General features: G+C 31.6%; 1 protein-coding gene across 22 annotated transcripts in view; it reads left to right on the top strand.

Annotated features, from left to right (window-relative positions):
* LOC148609094 (rho GTPase-activating protein 190-like) overlaps positions 1 to 25,247 on the top strand; it is a 60,779-nt gene extending 35,532 nt beyond the window's left edge. For 18 of the 22 annotated variants that reach the window (XM_088541698.1, XM_088541693.1, XM_088541701.1 and 15 more), the window contains 10 exons: positions 1,196 to 1,375; positions 3,925 to 3,983; positions 4,704 to 4,832; positions 12,769 to 12,937; positions 13,282 to 13,323; positions 15,940 to 16,017; positions 17,249 to 17,377; positions 18,157 to 18,195; positions 21,093 to 21,198; positions 21,564 to 25,247. In XM_088541698.1, coding sequence (XP_088397824.1) covers positions 1,196 to 1,375; positions 3,925 to 3,983; positions 4,704 to 4,832; positions 12,769 to 12,937; positions 13,282 to 13,323; positions 15,940 to 16,017; positions 17,249 to 17,377; positions 18,157 to 18,195; positions 21,093 to 21,198; positions 21,564 to 21,753 — 1,121 coding nt within the window. In that variant the 3' untranslated portion in view covers positions 21,754 to 25,247. The remainder of the gene's footprint in view (positions 1 to 1,195; positions 1,376 to 3,924; positions 3,984 to 4,703; positions 4,833 to 12,768; positions 12,938 to 13,281; positions 13,324 to 15,939; positions 16,018 to 17,248; positions 17,378 to 18,156; positions 18,196 to 21,092; positions 21,199 to 21,563) is intronic. The other 4 variants (XM_088541704.1, XM_088541699.1, XM_088541692.1 and 1 more) reach the window with 3 other exon arrangements.
* The last annotated feature ends 243 nt before the right edge of the window (positions 25,248 to 25,490 follow it).

Below are 25,490 nucleotides of genomic sequence, written 5' to 3'. Positions count from 1 at the left end.
TAGACGAGGTGACCATTTTACAAGTCATCTTCATGGGATGTGTCAATCTGATGTAAATATATTATTGAGCCAATCAAAGGTGAACACAATCACAAACACTGTTTAATCATATGATACATCCAGAAACTGATTTACTTTATAAAAGAATATATTAATTCTAATTTAGAATGGTTCTCCTATTTGGAAGTGTATAAAATACTTCGAAATGCAATAATTGATAAAAGAAAATGGATGACATTCATTTACCCTTTTCTAATGGCCATGTGACTCCTTTGGTGGGAAAAATCGGTAAACAAGTGAAAAGGTATTCTCCAAATTTAATATAGGAATGTGATCAAAATTGGGTCATAACATTCATATGAAAAGCAGGAGTATAAGAGAATAAGAGAGAAAGGGACACAACTAATGGTCCATGGTAGTTTGCTAGAAATTTTATTACTTGAATAAAGAAAATTAAGTTTGTTGAAAATTTATATATAGAAAATAATCATATTATATTTTAAAATGGATTTAAGTAGACCACAAAGGACAGAGGTCAAAATGATTTAAATCCAGGGACTATACGTCAGTGTAGTAATATGAACCCCTTGATAAAAATATAACACCTATTTCTTGAGTAGTACTTTATAACTTTGCATATGAAAAGTGACTAATAGTTGAATATTCTATCTAAGACTTTAGTTAAAAACCTGCATCAAGAGTGAATGGTGGGTACATGTATGTCATGAATGAAGGCTATTGTGATGAATTGACAAAGGTAACTCATCAGAGGACTTAATACTGTCACATTTTAAAAAATAGAATCATTTTTTACCAGCCATGTTGGCTCCAATTTTAAAAAAATGGCAGCTGGTGATTTTTCTGGGGATAGAATTTGAAAGCCAAAACAGCCTCTGAGTAAGTAACTTGAGAGGGAATATTTCAGTTCAGTTGTTGTGTAGATTCAATAAGGTGCAAACCAATGTACTTAGTCCTAGAAGGCTAGTGCTCTTAATTTGTATAGTTCAACTTTCAATATTTAAGGCAGGTAAATGCTGTTAGCTAGGTACTTGGACTTTTATTAAGTTGACTTTGTTTAAAATTCATTTAACTTTGAAATCAGTGGCAAAAAAATACATCTGAATCATGTGAATTGATTTTTAGTAGTTATCCTAAATGAACTGGAATTAAAGTCTTCTATTTAATTGTATTTCAGATCGTAGTAATTCTCCATCAGAAGGAAGTGAAGGTACAGGTGATGATATAGCTTTCCTCAAACCTCGCACTAAGAAACGATCACAGAAAAAGAAATGGCGCATACCCCGTGCACCAGAATATTCTTATCGCCATGGTTATGGTACTGGGACATATTTGGGCTCACCTCCATCATCAGTTGGTGTGTGTTTAATTATATCCCCCAATGCTTGCAAAGTGGGAAATATATAGTGACAGGGGTGTCATACCGCCCATCCTTCTGTCCATCCTTCCTTTCTTTATGCCTTTATATCACTGGAAAATGGGGATGTGGTGGGGGACCCATCTATTATCTGCTACTCCTGCTATACCACAAAATGGAATTGAATTAAACTTTCACAGAATTTTATTACATATTCTTATTGTGCATCTCTTATTTTAGATTTTGATCCAAATCAATTTTGGGGCTTCACATAGCAAAACTTTTTCATTCATGAATATGGGTACATGGGAGGACCTATCTTTTATCCATTACTCCTCATGTGCAACTAATTGGAATTGAATGAAACTCACAAAATATATATTGTATAGTCCTGTTTTGCACCTCTTTTTTTATTCATATCACAAAAATTTGCAGTCAATATATTGGTATGGCACTGTTGTCGTCTGTGTCGTGGGCGATGTTGTCTTCATCATCATTGGTAGACACTTGAATTTTTTGTGATCGCTTGAGTATTAGTTAGTTGGTCTTCATAAAATTTTATGACAAGGTTACAAACCACAGAAGGAAGGTTGGTAATGATTTTATACTTGATGTCACATACAGCAAATTTTCGAATTGAAGCTCTACTTTTTAAACCGTCGGCACTTACCGCTAGAGTTGTCTCTCTTTTATTTAATCTGAAAATAGTTCGCGTATATACATGACGTGCTAGTACCAACGAGTTGCTTATTGGCTTAAATTGTGTGTAACAAATCCTTACGGGAAAATCCCATACTAATATCCGCCATGTTGGTTTCTATGGGACTATTTGTTTACAAATGAAGTGCATTAGTTCTTGTGAACTCCGGTGACAATCGTCTGCTTGATCAACTTCTCGGTATTGTACGTTGTTTGCTTAAAATAAATCCAAGATATCCGAACTTACTCCGAAATGCATTCTGGGTTCTTCGGTTTTTGGACAAACCATTTAAATGTAAACAACATCTCCTAGCAACCGGATCACTGTAAACATGGCAGACTTTTTACAATGTAAATATTGGGACAGAGAATTAAAATCTGACCGGAATTTAACAATTCAATGTTTATGGAGAAGCCGTTTGGCTAAACGAATGAGCAAGTCATTTAAGACAATTTCAAAGTCGGTAAGTGTCAATAAAGTCGTAGAAAATATTTTTATTCAAATTTTAACAGTATCTTATTTATGTGACGCCGAGTATAGGGGTTATAACCAGTTTAGAATTAAGGGCCAAAAAGGGTCTGAAATAAGCGTTTCATAGAATTTGACTATAGAAATCCAGTGAAAGCATAGGAAGGTCAATGATATTGTTTCACAATATTCTGTACCACAATGGTCAGACTTGGATCGATTTGATGGGCAAAGACTTTAACTTTTCAGAAATTAAGAGCCAAATAGAAGGGCCAAGAACATGCATTTTCAGGATGTCAAGAAAATAACTTCTTTATTTTTGGTTTTATTTTCGAAATTTTTTTTCATTTGATTCCTCATTAAAAACAATGCCAGTGTTTTTCAATCAGGTTTCTGATGTCTCTTCCAGTTATAAGGGATAAAAGTGGCCACACGTCAATAATGACATTTTAAATTTCCCATCACCAGGGCAGGTGCGATATTGGTGTGGGAAAGTTGTATATATATTTTTTTTCCTTTTGCAAGTAGAAAACTTGATTTTTTTGCTAAGTTTGCAAAGTAGACTTTACCTGTGGAAAAGTTAATCTTTATTTGGGGTTTTCCAGTGGAAACCTCTAATAGGTTACATACCACCAATTCAACCAATGAGCATTTGGAACGTACGCAAAAATAGTCCTACGCAGAAATTACCCCTGTTCCTCATAGTGCTGTGAAAAAAGTTCTCATCTTATTTAAAAAATTTAAACAGTTTCTGAAAGGAAAAACATTTCTGTACATTTTATAGGTGCATTTTGCTTCTTGTGATGTGAAGCCTAATCTCCATAATGATTTTTAAATATACCCCTATCTTGTGAAAACACTGGGATTTCCCATGCTATTTATAGACCCTTCACTTCCGGTGACCAGTACTGCACTGCAAGTCTGCTAACCCCACATGCCATTCTGAGGATTGTGAGCTGACATATGTAGAATCATGCTGATATATAGTCCTCTGCAGGTTTAAGTTAAAGTAAAGTCCAGAGAAGCCATTGAATATTGTGAAATTAGCATAGAAGCCTATGGGAAGGGGAATTAGTGGTTTTTAGCCTAATATTCAAAAATAAAAAAATAACACTTCTATTGTCGTCTGCAAAGTTGGTGTATGCTGACTTAAGATATCCTTATATGAATCCAACATTTTGGCTTAAATATGTTGTAGTTAGATTTTTAATGTGGAAAACTAAGCTTATAACCAAGTACAATTGAACAGATGGGAAACTTAGAAGTGTAACAATTCACAAGCATTACAGATATGCATAATACAACTAGCAAAAATGACAAAACTGATATCAGGATGAAAAGTATAAATCCTGATGTTTCAGTTGTCACCTTTGTATTATAGGTTATGAAGAGGAGAATACTTATGATACCATCCCAGACTGTTACGGCACTTATCCTGGGGTAGGTATACACTCTAATAGTAGGATGAGAAAATAAGATATTCAGTAGTCCTGAAGAACTTTAGTAACAAGATATTTTTTGTTTGAATATCCCCTGAAGATGAAGTGAGAGGAGGTGTAATTTTCTGTCATAATTTTATCTACAATTCTTCAAAGTGTAAAAAAATAATTTGTTAAAATATTGCAATGGTTTTTAGACGTTCTTCAGATTACTATAATACACAACAATGTCAGCAAATCCTTCTATACCACTCTCTGGGTTCTAATGAAACTTTATACAGTGTTATATCATCAAATGCTGCATTTGGAGGTATTAGTCTCTCCATGGACAGTTATAGTTAATCATTGGTTTAAGTAGTCTAATACTGAATAATATTAGGGCTATTCCAGAATTAATTGTGAGGGGGCAAGGAAGGCGGCTCAATTAAAATATTTGATGGGATGTTGTTATTATAGATAGTTAGCCTTGACAATGAAAGAAATAATTGATTACAATTGTAAGCATTGTGGGTCAAATAAAAAGTGCTTTCCAACCTCCCCCATCCCCCCCTGAAAAAAAAACAACAAAAATAACAAAAAACATTTATTTCTGGAATAGTCCTTATTATGTTATACATGTATCTTTGAAAAAACAAAAAATCTTGGAAATTTGGAAAAAAAGTTGTTGATAGGAGATACTAATGTGTGTATGTCCTGCAACTAAGCTGAGTGTACATTACAGAGCATGTCCTCTAGCATGGATGGTGATATAGACCTGAACAGCAGTGGTAACTGGAGGAGGAAGAAAGACACAGAGAAAGATACATTAAGGAAAATAAAGAAGGAAGAAAAATTGAAGAAAAAAGAAGAGGTTTGATTTTATGCCATATTTGTCTTCAATGGTTTAGATAATTTGAATACACGTTGAGTTTTTTCAATGATTAAATTAATATATGGTTTCGAAAATATGCAATATGACCATTTCATGCTTGTATAAATGCAGCTTTTCTAAAAGCTGTTAAGCAATTTCATCATGAAAAGTCAGTATGTAGCTGTAATCTTTTGAAAGTACTTTCATTTTTTAGTTGAATTTTTTCATATTTTGTCAGATTTCATTTCTTGGTTGATTTATAATGTTAATTTCATTAGACTTAATGCATTTTAATCTTAAATAAAGTTTGTATTTAGGTGTAATTTGAAATTGTGATTTGAACTACAAAAAAAACAACAAATAGCAAATTGGTGCCTTACAAAAATGTTTCTTAGTGATGAAAATTCCAAGACTTCTCTTTTTTGTCTTCTAAGATTGAGGTTAGCCCATACTGTTATGACATGAAACTTGCATGAATTAAATTACAGTGTGAACTATTCTACTGACTCCGCTTCTGTAACTCTAATGAACAAGGCTCCCCATAGTGGATTTAAATGACTTCTTTTCAGAATCAGTATATCTTATCTGATATACATGTATCATGGATTTGCAAGAACAAATAAAATGTTGTTATCATACATGTACATGTAGGTCCAATTTCTTATCTGAACAAAATTAGATTGAGTTATATGATGTTGTACTCATTGAACAATATGAGCAAGTTGAACATTTCAAGCTAATGATTCTAGTTTCTCATATACATATCTTTCTGGCTTATTACACATGTAACATCCAAATAATGAAAAAGATAAAAATGGAACTTAAGAGTTAAATGTAAATTTCTTGGGAGGAAATCTGGCTGTATTGTATTCAGTAAGAATGAAGTGTTTGATGGGTTTAAAGGGAATGTGGTAGATGCTAAGTACACTGTAGGGTACTGACCTGTAATGGGAGACATATAGAAAAACAGTCAAACCTTGGTAGTTTGAACTTCAGGGAACCATTAGAATATGTTCCAGTTATCAGTAGTTTGAAAGTTGAAGTTTGGATTTATTTTGTTGCTGTTCGATTTGATCATTAGAATTTGCTTACTTCCCATGAAGTTTTGGTAGGATATTTTCATTTTCTTTCAGATGGTTATGTTCATTTGTAGACAATAGAAATACTGTTTGCTTTTGAAAAAACTTCCAAAGTGTAGGTTGTGAGTCAGTAATTTGTTTTCATTTTTATCTTTTTTGATGCTTCCATCATGACAAGTTCGGAATATTCTCGAACTTCAATCTACTGTTTTTAGCTCACCTTGCCCAAAGAGCCATGTGAGCTATTGCCATCACTTCACATTCTTCTTCCTTGTCCCTTGTATTGTTTTTCAAAATCTTCTCCTCTGAAACTACTGGAACAATTAGAACCAAACTTTATATTAATGTTCCTTATGGTATTGTGCATAGAACTGTTGTGTGGATTTTTGATCCATCAAAAAACTTGGCCGCTGTTACTAAAAATAGAACATAGGGGTCAGTCAGAAGTTTTTCGTATATATCTCAAAAACCTTTATGTTAGGCAAATGGGTTAAACTGTTGAGTGTGATGAGATCTATATTTGGTCAATTTTTTGTGTTAATCTGTTGCTCCATGTTGGAGTTATAGCATTTTTTTCAACATTTTTTCGCTCTTTTTAATGTTATTTCTTTAAAAAATCTTCTCCTCAGAAACTTTGGGACAAAATTCAAGAAAATTGATATGATTGTTCCTATGGTACGAGGGTTAGGAATTTTTATCCAAGTGTTAGTGAGGGTTATTTGCAAAGGTTTATTACAGCGCAAACTGACTAGTCAGTTTAAGTGTTCGAGAAATCCAAGGTTATTTACATTGATTAAGAAGGAGAAAATTTTGGTACTATGAATTATGTTTGAGAAATCAGGGGTGTTTGAGTCATCTGAGTTGGAACAAGTTAAGTTTGACTATACGTTATTTATATTTCATTAATGTATTGACTTGCAAACAATCATTTTATGCTAAATGGACCAGGATCGTCATTTACCTTTTAGGTCCGAATCTGAATTATTTTGACTTCAAACTAACAAATTTACACAATTAGGCTTAAATTTTAAATAATTTTTTTGGGGGGGTTTAGGGTACTGTGGCATGCATAAATTAAAAAAAATTAGCTCGTCCAAATAAAGATAAAGTTTTGTGTTGTTTAAGGACTGCATTGATTGACTCTTAATTTAAATGGTTAATTTTTAGTTTGAAATTAAGGAGCTCACTGTCATGGGATTAGCTGAATTGAGTTGTCTCAGGAAATTCATTGACCAATCTCAACATTCAGAAAAATAATTGATATGAATGTTAAGAACTTTAAAAGCATGTAGGCAGCGTAGACCTCTACAGGTGATTTACTGTTGATGCCACTTGGGTAACTGTTGATTTCACTCATGCAACTCCATAAGCAGCTGCTGTGATAAGAAATGCCCTACATTTCTGCAGTAACATGGTCAAAGGTTCATAAAATTTGAGAAATTCTGATGTCTTATGCAGGGTATGACTTCCACATAAGATTGTATGTACTAGTTTGTTTTTTTTAAGAAGGAATGTGGTAAATTCTTATTTGATTATTTCTAGTGAGCCCTATACAGGTACAGTGTGTAGAATTGTAAGGAATTGATGATTGCTATGGCTTCTTCAACTATATGTGTCATTCCAGTTACTTTTCTTTTGTGTTTTTTATTCAAATCCTATTTTTCTGACAGTTGTTTTCCTTATGAGACAAGATTCAGATGAGTAATTGGGTCCAGTTATTGTTTCAAGTTCCCTGGTGCTTCATGTGTAAAAGATAGAGTTAACTTATTGTTTGTTTTGTGGATTGGACCCTCATTTAATTATGACTCACCTTAATGTTTTGTGGATTCATTAGCGGTCCGTCATTTAATTGGGACCAACTTTGAAGAAAAACATTACTCCAGTAGTTGGCACGAGTCTTTACATAGATGAACAATTGTTTTAAAGGCTTACAAAAACACTGGAACATATGCAAGGCATTATAAGTCTTTCTACAAAAATCTTATAATTACTGCATTTATTGTAACAAAGGATGAGGGTCCATAAGGCCTTGTTCTGCCTAATGAAATAATTGGTAAGAAAAAATGCGGAAGAAAACTAAATAATAATGTAATACGTATTGTAAATTTTTAATTTTATGCATTCAGTTTGTGATTTAAAGAGTAACAATACAGAAACGAATGCACAAAAACTGCCTGGAAATTGTGATTTGAACTACAAAAAAAACAACATAAAGCAAAGTGGTGCCTTACAAAAATGAATTTAAGATATGCCAAGCTTTCATGTATTTTAGCGGAGATACAGTTTGCATTGATGTTAATCTTGAGAAACTCTACAAATGGAGACCCCTGTTATTTTTATCCAAAATTGAAGTGCGTCACCTCTGGGCCTCTTACCTGCCCAGTATCATCCCCATTATTTTGACCGATGAATAGCAAATGTTGGGAGGCTCAAGCTGAAAGCGGCTGATAGCGGGAGGTTAATTACCTATATAGATGCATTTTTTTCAAACTTTCCCAGATTAATTTACAATTATTCGTAATTATCAATTCTAATAAAATAATGTTTCATTTTTATTTTTCTCATTTATATATTTTAAAACTTCACAAATATTATAGAAATTATTGATTTAACTAAAAGTATTGATAAGTTTATCAACAATGATTTGTGCATGTACGTGCTTATTATTTTTATGTTATTGTACTCGGAAAACTTTTAACATTTTGCTCTAGGTCCGTCTGTTTGTCTGGTTGTCTGCCTGTCTAGTTTACCACGAGAATCATTATTGACTTTTTAGTGGTTATAAAGATGTATGTAGCCTCTCATGCAGTGTTATTATGTAATTGAGGAGAAACAGTAACACATGATTTGTATATTTGCCCCATCTCGATGTGAGGATTCTGTTTTCAGCGTAACATACTCTGAGACTCAATGATTTTATTATTATTTTTTTTTAATTTTATACAAGTTTGATTCAAGTAAAACGATATTTTACAGAAGGGGAGACAAAAAATGATTAATTGCCTTAAGCTTTATAAAATGTAGGAGTTACAGGGCTAAGTGCGCAACTGCACCAATTCAAAACTACCTAACGAATTGTTACATCAGACACTGAAGATGAATTAATACATATACCGCCTTAATTTGAAGCTACAAAGCTCAATTCATGTGCAAACCAAAAAAATTATGTACAACATTTTTCTTGCTGATTCCAGAACGCAAAACTGTAAAGTATTAATACTATATGTATGATATGGCAACATATTATATTTAATTGATTAAAACACACCAGATCCCACATTTGAAGAAGAGAAAAACATAATACTTGTATGCCTCTATGACCAGGTTTTCCTCCACATCTTGTTACTACACATATCTAACAAATTGAGTAAAACATATCACTAAGGTTTAATTGTTTTTTACTTTATTCAACATATGCTAATTGAATATGCATATTACTTGGTTATTTCTTTTATAAACAAAATAAATTTTCTCTTTTGATTTCGTTAAAAATGAAGTTGATATAAAGTGTTTTAATTTAAAAAATGGAACAATTTTGAGTTTATTAAAAGGAGAATTTCATTTTTTCTAGTAGGTGCTACAGTGAAGTTTAATCAGTGGATTCATGAATAGGAAATGTGTTGATTATGGTTTAATTGGAAATTATTGTTATATTTTGGTGAATATGCAAAATGTGACTGATTGGAATCACAGAATATTTCATTTCAAAACTTAAGCAGGATGTTTTTGGATACAAAAGAAATTAAAATTGTACTTTATGGTCATCTATTAAATCAATATAAATGCATGTAATTATTGCAAAATTTACTGTGTTCAAGAAATATAAATTACTAGACAAGGTCCATATCTAAATATAAGCAAGCATTGGGCTCTATGTTTTATTGTTAGTTTCCTTACATCTCTGTTTTACTGCTAAGCAACGTTTAGGATTTTATTTTCAGTTACCATGGACAATGTTTATTTTCAGTTACCATGGACAACGTTAATTTTGGAGTGGGAAAGTTGTTTATTATGTTCAAATTTCTCATTGGGAGCATACCTGTTGTCATGAAAAACTCAATCACGGACATTGTCCAATGTCACTAACATATTTCTATTGTTAACATAATGTTCTTATGACGTTGTATTCATTTTTTTGAATACATGTTGAATCTAATAGTCTCCTTTTCTATGACAGCGACGTACTAACCCAACCAGCCCAATAAACCTATTAACCCTTTCATATTAGGGTGGAGACTCCAAAAAAATTGTTGAAAGTTTTTAATATCTCCCACATGAAAATGTAAGATTTTTGGGAGGTTTCGGGGTTAAATTACTTTTCTGTGGAAAAAGGTAAATAATTGAATAATGTAAAAATATCCCATGTGAGCCATTATCAATGGGGGAGAATCTTTCACCAGAACTGTTCCAAAGGTTAATAGAAGGGGAATAGAAAACTTAAATTTCTGAAAGGGTATGTTAAGTTTTTAAAGCAGACTTGATTTGTGGGAAAGTTAATCTTCAATTAGAGTTATCCTTTGGATACTTCAAATTTCAGTATATTCGAGAACACTATGTAATTAATAAAACAAAGAAGAAAAAGACAAATTGTTAAAATGACTTATCCACCTATCGCTCAGAGGATCAACCTAATTAATAGTCTTAATGGTTCAGTATGATAAAAGTACCATACATGTTGATTGTTTTTTTTTATTTTGCTATGTATCCACAACCTGAATTAATTTTTATAGGTGTCCTATCTAAAAGAAGGGGACATTGTTAAAGGTTTTTTTGATAACTTAAAACTTGATATTGATGACAAACAATTGCTTTTGATAATTGTCAGAAAACAACATTAGACCAATCCCTGGCAGATTGGCTGCCAAGTTATGTGGGTTAAAGAAAGGTCAGCTAAATCTCATGAACATTAGATTCAGAACCAAACATAATCAGCTTACAATCTATATTGTATATAAAAATGTTTGTAAGCTGTAAACAAGAATCAATGAAGAAACATAACTAACAATCTGATAATATCGAGCCAAAACCCTACTGTTTCTGGTGTTATAAATCTTGTAAGTGGTTCTACAAATGGTTTGTCAAAAATGGAAAAAAATCCAAAATATCTAAAATTGTAAGTTTGATTGAATGACACCATCAGGATATTTAAAGTCTTCATCATTCATACTTACATGAGATAGATGTGTTTAAATTCTTCATTCTTTACCTAAGGTACATTAAACTGCCAGTATAATAAGCAGACTTTATTTACCTGGTCAGTTAAGTTTATTGGTATTGTACAAATCAGCAATAAATACCTGTACATAGGTTTACAGGTAAGGTCTCTATCAGCATGCAGGTTATCTATGTAAAGATATGTAAAATCAATGATCAATACTAGAGATATAGGTTGGTTGGAGAACAGATATTGTTCTTTTGGGTTTCTTTGATTGATTTAAAGTATTCCTCAAAGGGTTTTACAGCATGAGAAATTTGAACATTTTGTATAAGATTTGCAAGAGTATATTGTATTTTGATATGCTGACCTTTGCTTTTTGATCGAACATTTATTAAAGTTTGGTAATTTATTCCAATTGTGTAATTAGAAATTCAATCAAGTGTGTGGGGAATTTAAATATTTTAATACCCTGAATTGTGGTGTGAAGTTTGTTGATCATAGGTGTATACGGTTTGTTTGTTGTTTCTAATCAGGGATTTATTTCAACATGGAGATATTTAAAATCATAAATAAAGCACATACATGTTGTAGATGTAATCCATTTATTATAGATCATCTTTGGAATTATTGTGTGTATTGATATAGTATGGAAAGTTGTAACGAGTTGGAAGTTTTCTCTCAATGGATTATTGTTGAATCTCATTCATAAAATCCACTTTTTAAGGACAGATTATATGGTGATATTGCCGGAAGGAATTATTAATCTGACTTTACATATGAAGTATCAAATTTGCTTGTGTTTGATCTTTGATGTGATTTAGTGACTGGTTTTTGTCGAGTTTTCCTTGAGTTGCAATCACTAATATCTTTACAACTTAGTTGATTACTACAATTATTGAAATACTTGTTTTAAAGTGTTAATTTCCACTATTTGGAATCTTGTCAAAGCAGAAATTTGACTTGCTGTAATTGAAGTTATATGATGTATTAGGGACCGTTATTATATGTATTACCTCTTTCTTGCCTCACTGTATGATGGGTTGCACTGCCTCTGTTCAGGTGATGCCATATAGCACTGTTCCAGTCCCTAAAACAGCCAGTACTATAACGTATGGACCAAAATCAGCAAGTACAATTTATGGACCTAGGTCTGCTAGCACTGTACGTGGTCCCCAGTCTGCTAGTACGATTCATGGACCTCAATCAGCTGTTAGTCAGTTACGGGTACCTGGCACTGTAGAAACTCAGGATACAAATCAAGTGTCAGAATCTAACAATATAACCAATGAAAATCAAACAAAAATGACCGGGTCTAATGGACTGGTCATTATCTCTGAAAATAAGACTGGTGATTCAAGGTTGGATGAGGTGAGGATTTGAAAGTCTTGGATTTTGAAAAAGAAATGCTGTTTACTTTGGTACCAAATTTAAATTACCTTGTTGTGTCATATTAAAAAATACTGAGAGCTCTTTGAAACCTTATACCTTGGACTTACTATTGGTCTTGTTCTTATACTCCTGACTGGTCACCGGTTGTAAGTGAATGAGCTATTATTACAGGCCATACTTACTAACAATTTAGCAGGGTGGTACTTTATTACTATTTTCTATGAGCAGGTGAATTTAATAGGCCTAATCCTAAAGGTGTGAAACACTGTTCACTGTTTCTTTATTGCATCAATTATATTTTATATTTTAGGAAAAGAAGCAAAAAGAACTACAGAAGAGACAGAAGAAATTGAAAAAGCCTGATGGACGACCTGGAACGTCAGAAAGTGGACTACGTCTTGTGGATTTCCAAATGTCAGCCACCAATCCCTCACTTCCACAATATGTTGAGACATGTGTAGAGTTCATCAGAGAGGAAGGTAGGTAACCTTGAGAACAAAAATAGAGGTCAATTCATGTCAATTGACATTGTGGATATGTTTACTCTTGTTTTGGTACTTTGAAAGCATGAAAGGTGCAGAAACTGTGATGTGTAATTTTTAATATAAAAAAACTATCTGTATTTCCTGATTTTCTGTTTTTTTCTTGATTGAGTCATTTTGAATCTTACAAATTCTTTAATTATGAGTGTATGTTGCAGGCATTCTGTGACTGGTTGTAACTTTTCTCCAGGATAATTTGACCATGTTGTCTGTTCTCCAGGATAATTTGACCATGTTGTCTGTTCTCTGAGTTTAAGTTGTATTGGATGTTTTATTTTAAGTGATGATTTTCGTTACGGTGCCCTGGGAAGAGCTCGACCGAGGTAAACTAGTGCCACTATGAGTTACTGCATAATATCTCGTTACTGCATTATATCCTAAGCTGCTCTCATTCATAGCAATAGTTTTATAGGTTACTCCAATAAGTTCAAATAGAATAGATTTTTTTCCTGAACTTTAGAATAGGAATGAATTATGTATCTTATGTATGAAATAGAGAGTTTTCGTAACTTGTTAAGTACACACTGAATTGATTGCAAAATTACAAAATTAATGTCTCTATAGTTTGAAACTGTTAAATGATTAATTTGCATTTTAAAAATTATTCATACACCATTAATTTTTTTTAAATGGTTGGTCTATTTTTGTGAGGTAACTTGAAGTTTATTCACTATATTTCTTATACAAATAAATTTGATTTCGAAGCTGTTCAAGAATAGTAAAAGAAAATAAACTTTAAATTATTTAAAGTGAGTAGTGCATTTTGACTGGCATGGCCTATGTTGAGATTGTGTATAGTAGTGTCAAACTAACCAGGAATGTTGTCAGATTCATATGTTAGGACAGTTAAGCTGTTAACATGGATAAGTTAAGGTTGTGTAAATGCAGCTAAGTGTGACTCCCGATTAAGTTTTTATTCAACATGGGCCATCATTTGACAAAACTAAAACAAAATCTACTGGTTTTTTTTTCTCACTTTAAGAAGTTTGACTTTCCAAAATAATATCAGTGTTCATGACTTGCTACATAAAATGAAATGAATTGTTCAGTATAGTTACAATGATGGTCACTGTTTAATTTACCTAATGCTCACTTGTATTGTATAAAACATTTCACTCATATTATAGAACCTTTTTAACAACAAACACATGATTCCTTTACTCTGTAGACAATAGACCTTTTTGTGCTAATTTTCTGAGCAGGCTCAGTTTGTACTTTTGTGAGGTAGGTGCAAAACTTTTTGTGAAAATTTGATTGAAAACTGTTCAAGTTTTACAGGAATATGTACCCAGTAGTATTTACCTGGTGGAAGTACCAACTGAGCCTGAACATGAAAGGGTCTATTAATATAATATCAAATAATTAAGGTTACTCCAGAAATGTAAAACCATTCAAACTACCTCATGGTGGTTATACATTATCCTGTTTTGGCCACTGGTCAAAGTCTAGTCTAGTAGAAAAATAAACATTAGCTATTGAAATTTAGTGAAATTTTCCTGTTTTTGGTAAAATTGTTTTGGTCTAGTACCTTGAAATAGGATTGTGTATATTAACTGTTTTTTTTTTTTCCTGTGAAAATTGTATTTAAAAAGTAAATAGCTGCACTTTTACTGTAAAAATAATCTGGAATAGTCTTTTATTACTGTACAAATTGTATCTGCACTAATGCTGAAACACCAGTAGTTGTTTTAATTTAACCAGCAGTGTTAAAAGTATAATGAAGCCGTACATGTATAACTAACATTTTGACTCTGCCCGGGACAACAGATAGATTCAAAACAACTCTGTGTCATGTCCCAACAAAATAGTGTGGATATTAAAGGACCTCACAGCAAATGGCTATCATCCTGTTCTGGAGAAGAAAACAATTTAAAATCATTGTTTTAACGAAACAAGTAGATAATAATAAGATGCTGTTTGATGTACAAAGACTAAGAGAAAATCCACCCATACATACACAAAATTAGGCAATTGGTTTTTGATACTTGCTTTATTATGGATATCTGAGGTCAAGCCCATGAGGGCGAGCATGAGATTCCTGTTAAAAAGCCAGTATCAAAAACCAGTTGCCAAATATTCTGTTTGTCATTTATTTTTGTTTTTTGTAGGTTAAAAAAATACAAAAATCCAAATTTTGGTCTTGAAAAAGAATACTTTGAAATGACCTCTTTTGTCGGGATGAGCCAACATCAACTCCCTTGTGTCGTTACAATTTTTAACGCATGCTTGGTTTTAAACAGACCTGGTATTTTTTTTGTATCTGGCCAATTCACTGTGACAATCATTATCAATCTGTGGACATCAAAGGAAAATGTCACAAATTACTGATAAATGTGGGTCATCTTATGTTAAACTCTAGATATATCCAGATCTGGATTCCCAACTGAAATGATTACATTGTTAATGTATATTCATATAATTTATTCCATCTTCTGCTTTTGCGGACTGTACAAAACTATGCCTTGTAGATCAAAGTAGGAATTAAAACCAATTATTCAAGAATTAAAAAAAATACATGAATTTTGTCATTTATTTACTGGTACTTATTAAAAGAAAGAGAATTTATTACTGAATAATTTTAAACACCAATTGAATATGTGCATTGATTGTGTTTGATGCATGTAAATTGAACATTTATGCATGATTAAAATCTGTAATGAGATCTGAGGACAAACAATCTGATCTAGATACATGTACCATAATGTACACTTATTTGCAGATAGATAGTATTGTAGTTCTCGACACAGACCAATTATTTTGATACATAGATATATTCATATTTGTTCATTAACTGCTATTATAAGTTAAATTATGATACATGGATCTGTGTAAAACCAGGGAATGAAGATTAAAACATGATTTCAGTACTACATTTCTGTGTAATGATCTATACTGTGTTGGTAACTACATATGTTAATGGTTTATTGTAATATCTACAGGTATAAATGCAGAAGGTATATACAGAATACCTGGTAATAAACAGCAGGTTGAATTCTTACAACAGAAACTCCAGGAGGGTATGTTATATTTGTTCCTTCGAGTTGAATGATTACTTACATTAAAACTATAGTTATATATATATATGATTCATTTCAGTTCAGTATTTTATCAAAGTCTCATCACTAATTAAACTGAGTACGAGTCATCTTACTCCATGAGTAGGTGGTATGAAAATGAAATCAACTTATCCATACGTCCCTCCAAAATTTGTTGCTAAAATGTCACCCAATAGATGGATTGTTTTTTTTAATTTGGTGTGTGGCTTTATATAGATGGGACATGGGTGGTAAGTAATTTTAGTTTTGTCAGACTTCACTATATTGAATGATAAAGAATTATTTTGTCACAATATTTGCTCTCAGTCAATAGATTGATTTCATTTATTATAGATAAATAAAACATCCATAAAATTCAAGTTCCATTCTATTAAGAATTTTGACAGGTTATGCACATAACAATACTAAAACCATAGGAAAAGCCATTTATATCCAGAACACAAATCATGTCAAATGAAAAGCCATGTCAGAAGAATAAAATACCAGATAAGACAAACAATACAGGAAGCTGTAACATAAAGTTACACACATTGTTGTGATATGTATATCCTGTTATTAAAGTTCAACCTCAGTTATTATGCTGAACCTCACTCTGATACCAGAACACAACCAGGTTGCTAACAGGTTCGTCCACAAGTGGCATTGATAGAGAGTCAACGTTTAGAGTGAGATTTAGATCACAAAAAAATTATTATTATGATGTAATCTGGTTGACCGGATAAGACAACTTTTCCTAAAGTGACATAAAGTGCAGGCATCACTGCAGTTATATGCGTGATGGGATTTTGTTTTCTAGATTACACATGGCTTTGTAGTCTATGCTCCATGGTATTGTACATAAGTTCTAGGAATATTTGAAGGAGAAAATCATAATAAAGAAAAACAGATTATGTTTATGTATTTAGTAGCAAGCAAAGATACAATTATATAAAATTACAACCAAGAATACTTGGTGAAAGTGTGCTTTGTTCAAATCCTGTCTTAAAGATAGAGTGGTGCAGAAGTAAAATTTTCCTGTCCATCTTGTGTAGTGTTCAAACTTAGAATGAATATGACTTCATGGCTGGGCTAGAACAAAGTTACAATGGTGAGGAAATAAGGACTGTCATTATGTGATCCAAACTCAAGATACATGTAAACTAACTGATGTTAAAACAACAAAATGGATTGTGATTTTTTCTGTTTTTGTTAGATCCCAATGTAGATATACGAAGTCTGGAAATTCAAGTGAACACAGTAGCAACAGTGCTGAAAGCTTTCTTTAAAGATACTGAGCCACTGATACCATCAAGTCTTCAGGAGGAGTTACTGGAAGCTGCTGGTATGTTCTATAAAATTGTTATTTCAGTGTATTGCCAATGTGTCACAGAGTTACTATTGGAGAATCATGAATATGCAGTCATCTTACATAATTGCAACAGTAAAAAATAGTTAAACAAAATACATAGCCTCTCCAAGTTGTTTCTCTCTAAGTTTGGTATATTAATTAAAACAAAAATTAAATTCTTCTAATTCATAAGAACTTCATTGGTTTCTTATAAATATTTTACTATCTGGTGGAAGTCTAATAAATTTAATAGAAACCTGAATCTCAGTCTGAAAAACATTCTTCCTAGATCTGTGACACATGGTTGCATGTTCCATTTGTGTAATTTTTTGTGTCCTGTCTTCCATGGATGTTTCCCAGTAGTTGTAGAATATTTGGTTAGCCTTGATGCATGACTTCAGTTTTAGCTGTTTATTTTCAGTATAGTTTATGTTGTTTTTGATATAAAATTCTTAAATTTCAATTAGTTTATATTGGTAGAAATGACACACAAAAAAAAAAAAAAAAAACAATAATGGTTTCACTTAAAACATATCAAATAAAATGAGTCTTAATATTCTAAAGTTATGTACAGTATAGAAAAAAACGAACACCTTATAGAGACAATTACATCATGACATTTTTGTTGAGTTTCATCATTTAATAACATATACATGTAAAGAATCTGAAGTCATACTCTTTATCTTAGGTTGTGCCATTATTATCTCACTCTTAATCATGCATGGTTTTGTCTTGTTTTGTCAAATTATTACGGTAAATTTTTTGTTTAACAGAAAAATATGTAGAAAGCCGAGATGGTGGTAATGAAGAGGGTAAATTTCTTCACTTTGCTTTGATAAGTTTTCTCTGGGCTGACATTTATCTGCTTGCTGCTTTGTCAGTAGTGGCTCGCTATTCTAATCAAGCCTACTAGCTGCACATTTTATGTTTTTAATCAGTTTGACACATGTAGGATAAAAAAGCTTCAATCTATTATTAATTGATTTATTTTCAAAACAATAAAGTTTTGACAAAGCAGCAGCTACTATTCCCCTTTCCTGCACGAGTGACTAATACTTGCTGTGGATTGAATTGATACTATGTTGGTTGAGTTGTAATTCTATTATGTATTTCTCTCTATCTGGTCTAGCTGGTATAAAATGGCATTTTGTCAGGAATTTTTATTTTTCAACAACTCTGCAACTATGATAAAATAGCAGTTTTGGGTGGATTTCAAGTGTCCCTCTTTTGTTATATCGCCACTCAATGAGTGGATTGTTATATTGAAATCACCTTGTCTGTCAGTCATTCCATCTCTCAGAATTTCGTCACAATTATCTCAGCTCCCAAACGGATGAATTGATTTCAAATTGGTGTGTGTCTTAATATAGTTTGGGCATACAATATAAGCAATTTTTTTGTGCAGTCCAATGTCAACTTCCTGTTTCGTCATACATGGGACTTTGCTATTTTTCATTGTATGGACTGATAGAGAAAATTTCCATCACAAAAATCTCATCTCTCTCTAGGTAGATTGATTTCAGATTTGGTGTGTTCCTCTAGATAGATGAGACATATGTTGTTTGCGATTTTTGGTGCTGTCAGGTATCATCTTTCTGTGATGAGATATGTTTTTAGCGATTTTTGGTGCTGTCAGATACTGTCAGATATCAACTTTCTGTGATGAGACTTATGTTGTTAGCGATTTTTGGTGCTGTCAGATATCAACTTTCTGTGATGAGACATATATTGTTAGCGATTTTTGGTGCTGTCAGATACTGTCAGATATCAACTTTCTGTGATGAGACATATATTGTTCGCGATTTTTGGTGCTGTCAGATATCAACTTTCTGTGATGAGACATATATTGTTAGCGATTTTTGGTGCTGTCAGATATCAACCTTCTGTATGAGTGGGGGTATGCCTAGCAAGAAAACACATGTAACTTCATGTTAGGATATTTACTAATTTGCAGGAGTTCATTAATGAATATGTTTGGTCAGAAGTTATTTTTACTTTCTGTTTTTCTATCTCTATGTTATTTGCTATTAAGAATAAAACTGTTTGTTTTCATTATGGAAGTTGTGTTTATAGAACTCTAATTTAATGCCACAAAAAGGAGGACAGGCATATGTAATATTTTGATATCAATTTCAAAACAATTTTGTAACTGATTAACATTACTGATATGATTAGAGTTAAGTAAAACATTATCAAGGAAGCATGAATATTTTTTGTGGTTTATGTCTGACTTTAAAGTCTAATAATCATTTGACCTCTCCATATATCTGAATGTTTACCAACTATCTGTGTATACATAAAATTTTCCATTCTAAGGATATTGTCTATGATGTTTGGTTGCATGGTAGTACATATTCATGTTTATATTAATAGATATTTCTTTTGCAGTTGGTTGTAGATTGCTGGGAGATATTTATTATAATGGCTGATGTGATACCCACAATAACATTTTTATACAACCACAGAAAACATGTGGTCATATAATGGTATGGTGTTGTTGTCCTCCATACCTTCATCATCCTTGGACTCTTAGTTTTTGTGTAATCTTCAATATTAGTGGGTTTATCTTTATATAATTGCATTACAAGTTTCTGAACTAGCAAAAGAAGGTTGGTATTGAATCATGGTGTTATGGCCCTAATCATTTTGGGTTAAAAAATTAAAACTATATAACTCACATAAAATCACATTGATGTTATGGTAGATTTTGTTGATATTTTGAAAATTTTGAAATTTGATTCTCAAAGAAAAGGATTATTTTAAGGAATTTAAGGAAACTTTAAATTATATGACAGGATCCTTAAATCAAAGAATTCAATAATCCAATAACTTATTTTTTTTCCCTAAATCATGAATATTGATACCTGTGAATATAAGTACTTACACTTTACTTCAAGACATTATGCCACAATAGGAAGACTGAGGCTATCTTTGGGGATTTTGACTTGTTCTATTTAAGAATAAGGGGCAAAAAAAAAAAAACCCAAAAAACTTTAATGATTTCCAGATAAGTACTTGAGTAAAAGGGAATGCATCACTTCGAAATTGTACTTTAAGGTGTTATACCTTCAAAGGAAAGTTTGGATTGATTTTGAAGATTGAACCATTTTGGAATATGGGGCCATGTGTCAAATGTCTAATTGAAATCAAAATTCAAAGCTGTATCAAGTTTGAATGTTGTATCCATACTTACCCTAACTGTTCACATTTTGACCTCTGCAGTAGTATTAAGTCGTGCCTCGCGGAGTATTTTATTTTATGTCGTGTTTTAACTCTTTAGTCTAATTTTTTGTTGGTACATTATAACTTTAGAAATTATTGCAGTTTTAATATGTGAACTACATGCAGTTTTAGTATTTGTGATATAGAGGGACCAAAAGATTTCTTCATTCTTGTGAATTGTATGCTATCATTGATACTAGATTGGAAGTAATAACAACTTAGTCCCATATTTCACAGTAATATATGAAGAACATTGCAATGATTTCTGAATTTATCATCGATTCATTCTAAATGGACATTGTATTAAGACTGTATGCTTTTTCCTTTGAGGGTTTCCAATTTTCCTTCTAAATATATATATAGATGTATTCCTCTTGTTTTTGTTTCTATTCTGTTAAAAAGAGCACATGTTTATTTAGTAAAATACTTGCCCATGAAACCAAGATATCTTAATAAAACCACTTAATTAGTAAAAAAAATTTTCCAGAAATTCCAGAGAAGAGCATGCGGTTGGTAGCCCTTAGAGGTGTTCTGAAGAAGATTCCTCCAGTAAATTATGAAGTTTTAAAATATTTCATAACTCATTTGAATGAGTGAGTATTACAGTTAGCAATATGATATACACTCTAACACAATTATATTTTATTTTTTTTTTTTTATTATTTATTATGTTGTCAATATAAAATAGAAATTCCATCTTTTTTATATCAATTTACTGGTATATTGTGTATAATTGTAGCTTTTTACATGAAATAGGTTTTCATTACTTTTTACATGTAGTTTGGAAAATGGATACTTATACAAGTACATGTATTCCTTCAACCAGGAGGTTATTTTAAATGAACAGCATTCCTGATTATAATTAGGAGGCATATTTTATACAGACATTTTTCTTTTTCCAGAAATGCTTTAAGCCTTTTTTTATTTTTCAGTTAATATTGTTATTTTTTTTTTCCAGATTGAGTCAACATAGAGATAAACACAGCATGGACAGTAAAAACTTAGCTCTGTGTTTGTGGCCTACCATCTTACGAATGGAATTCTATTCGTATGACAAAATGGCCCAAAGTACTAAACTCCCTCCAGAAGTCATACAAACTTTGATAGAACAAGTTGGCTTTTTCTTCCATGGAGAATCAGAATTATGATAAACAACCAAATCAAGAAACCATAATACAGTATAGTCAGAAAAAGGAATATGAGTGGCTTAGGAAGGTCATGTGATCTTAGTCTTGCTTTTAGTAGAGTGTAAATTGATTAAAGTGCTTCGCTAGAAGTCTGTCGACAATTGACAGAAAAGTCATGATTGTGTTCAAATGCCATAAGTTTTGCCAAATATATCAGCCAATATAGTAATATGACCTTTTGACAAATAACCATGGTAATAGTTTGTATGACTCTGGTTGTCATAGATATGAGTTTGACCTAATTTTACAATCATTTTGTGAAGAAAACCGCCATTTGGCAGCTAGTCTATGTCTGTTGTAATGTTTCTGTTGATTGGATGGTTATTATGTAGTTTATTTTGATTGGACGGTTATTATGTATCGTTTATTTTGATTGGACGGTTATTTCAGCAAAGTGATTAATATTTATTTGGTTCAGATGAAATATTTATGTAGTTTTGTTACAAATGCTGCCATTTATATACTGTTGACCAGTCAATATGTGTCTCAGTTCTTAATTTAATTTTATGAAAAAATCCTCCTAGAAATGTTGAGGATTAACTCCTAGAAACTGAAAATTTCAATTCAGTTCTGGTAATGATTCAAAATTTTACAATTTCATATATATTTTGATAAAAAACAGTTGTTACCAAAATTTTGGAGACTCTATTAATATGGGTTTAAGACTGTAATTGATGGACACGATTTGATGGTATGATACTACCATTGTAGTGTTGTTGATAGGTAACTCTTAATGGTCTTGTACACTGACTTATCAATGTGATGTATTATGGTATACCATTGTCCATCCACCATTTGTTTCAGCTATTGTGAAACTTTGGTGAATGTGTTCCATTTTGATTGTTTTGAAATTCCATATGATGGCCGTCCATGTGAGACCCGACATGGTAGACAAAGAGGTTAAACCCCTCAGTCAGTCCATATGATTGGACTTAATTCATTCATAGATTAGAAATGTGATTTTAGATAAAAATATGCTTTGATATTGGGGCAGTTTTTGTCTTCATGGAAGGAAGTTCCCTTTTGATTTATATCACAGAGTTAATGGGACTTTTTTTCTTCTAAAAAGTACAAGACTGATGTATGGGGTACTTAAGCATGGCAGTTTATTATAATTTGGTCCAACTATTGGGGAAAAATGCAACATTAATATCATAGAATCCTTTTCTGTCAATCCTCAAATATGAACACTCGTACCATATACTATGTACATGGTATATTGGGCTGGTTAGTGTAATACATAGATTCTGATCTAATGTCTTATGAATCCAAGTGCTTTCTTGACTGTTTTTGTATTTGACATTGTTGAGTTTTGTTGAGTTTTTCTGTATGAGATGTATACATGGGTATGTTTGTGCTATTACTTGTATGTGTTGGTATTGTACTGCAATATATTTTGATCCAAAGCATAATTTTATTTATCTTTTTAAATATTTCTTATTTTCAATTTTATTGATGATGAAAAACTAAAAAAAAACACAACTGTGAACCATGAAACCAGAAAAATTAGATCTCCCTGGTTAAACCATATTGTTTTGTAAGTCAATTTTTGCTGCTTAAATCATGCATTTAATTACTCATAAGTATTATTAGACTTTTCTTGGTGACATTTCAGTAAAATATATATTGAATTGATTAACAGATTTCATTACAGTGTATACATTTGTTAATGTAAAGTTGCTCAATTCAGTTAAACATAGTTCAGAGATGAATTAACTTGTACCTTTAACCCGTGGATATTTTTTTCATGTATGGGGTTCTTGGTTTCACAATTATAGATTTGTGCAGTTCCATTTGAACTGCAAGGAATGCTGAATAATGTCTATCCTATAATGAACAGCTGATTTGTCATCGATTCTCTATAAATCTTGTAATTTTCCACTTTTATATGTAATCTCATATTTCTACAATAGCTTACCAAAGATAGAATATATTATGTCTCATTTTGTGTATTTTCTCATTACAAGCATGTGGAATGAACTAATATTCTTATAACCGTACAATAATGGTATGCTACATTATATTTACACATGGAACAATTGATAAAGTGCTATTTATTTCATTTGCATGTTGATACTCAAAATAGAAGTTGTAACAGTAGTAAAAGTATTGGCATTTATTTTGCTACTAACTTGTTCTAGTTCCCTCAGTAGATAAACAGAAGATATTTAGTAATGACTTATTTCCCTTTAAGTTTGGTAGTAAAATGCATGTAAATAAAAATGTGAGATGACACAGGTCAATGATCTGAAGGAATTGTGTAGATGTTTAGCTTGCTCTGTCTTGTACCTTTAAGATCAAGTCATATAGTGAATTGTAAAATACTAGGTTTAAATTGTCAATCAAAATACTGTAAATGAATTAATTTTTGTGGTTGTCTATTTTGGCAATTATCAATTTTCATTTTTTTGTTGTTGCTTTTTTGCTTTTTTGAAGGGGAGGGTGGGTAGGATTGATTAATGTTCCATAATTCTGAAAAAATGAAAAAATCCATTACATGAGCCCTTTTTTTCATGCTCATATCACCATCACAAAAATTAAAACACTGAAAATTAATATGTTTACAGTAATTCTGGTTTTACAATGTTGCAACATTTTTAATTTAAATGCTTCAAAAGTATTTATTCAATCTTTTGTTGTTGATCAAAAGCAGAACTTCATCTTAAATGTATTGATGTGGCTAAATCCAATGATTAAATTTACTATAATAGTTGTATCATGTGTTAGGAGCTTTTCGTGTGGCGCCAATTGATGAATCTTGTATTGGACTATCTAAGAACAGAATATTCTTCCAGAGGTGACAAAATAAAGTTGTCAATGAAATACAGAAACAAAATTAGTTGTAACTTATATATATTTTTGTACCTCTTCATGCTGAAAGAATGATCAAAGAATATGAACAGAAATGGAGATATGTGGTTCATTAAAATTGCAAGATTTTACTCTTGCTATGATTTCTGAGTCTCCTTGAGTTTCTGATGAATGCTTGTGCTGTTAAATGAACTAATAACCATGATGTCATTAGTGGTGTCAGACTTATTTTTCCATTTTTTATAAAAATCATCTGTTTCTAGAGTCTAAGCTTTTGTTATCTGACATCTTCATCTTTTTATGCAGAACTGTGATTTTGTTATGTTTTTTTTGTCATGAAATTAAAAAATTTATTTAACGGGACCTAGGATTTAGTGTTTCTCATCTTTAATGTGTACAAAACCATTTCTGTCATAAGCTGAAAGTATATTGTCTATGTAGCATGTGAAAATCCACATTTGTATATTTATTCATTAATGATGATTTTATGAAACCATAACTGTGCATTTTAAGTATTTTTATTAAGAACTGTGCCATATATAAATATTTTGGCAGTATGTGCAATCTGTACAGTATCATTGTTGTCGTGCTGTTTTTGCTGGTGTACATCAATAAAAACCTATAATTAGAAAACTTGAAAATAATCTTTTAATTTTATTTAGTTCACAGTAAAAAAAAATCTGGAAGCCATATTATTTGATTAAGCAAATCAAAAAGTGAATTACTTTTTCGTTCACAGAGGCCCATCCTAACACCTATGGAGACTTTTTTGTTTAGGCTTTATCATAAGGATCATTTAATCAATTAAAAGGTTCTTTCTGGTGTGCTTTTCAAAGTATAAGCCAGTGAAATGCGTCACAAGATGTGCCATTCCAAAAAAGGACCAT

Source organism: Perna viridis, chromosome 8, assembly GCF_037379345.1.
Source record: "Perna viridis isolate PV_CMFRI_1.1 ecotype Kerala chromosome 8, ASM3737934v1, whole genome shotgun sequence".
NCBI lineage: Eukaryota > Metazoa > Mollusca > Bivalvia > Mytilida > Mytilidae > Perna > Perna viridis.
Note: the sequence above shows the minus strand (reverse complement) of the source record. Positions and strands in the feature narration are given on the sequence as shown.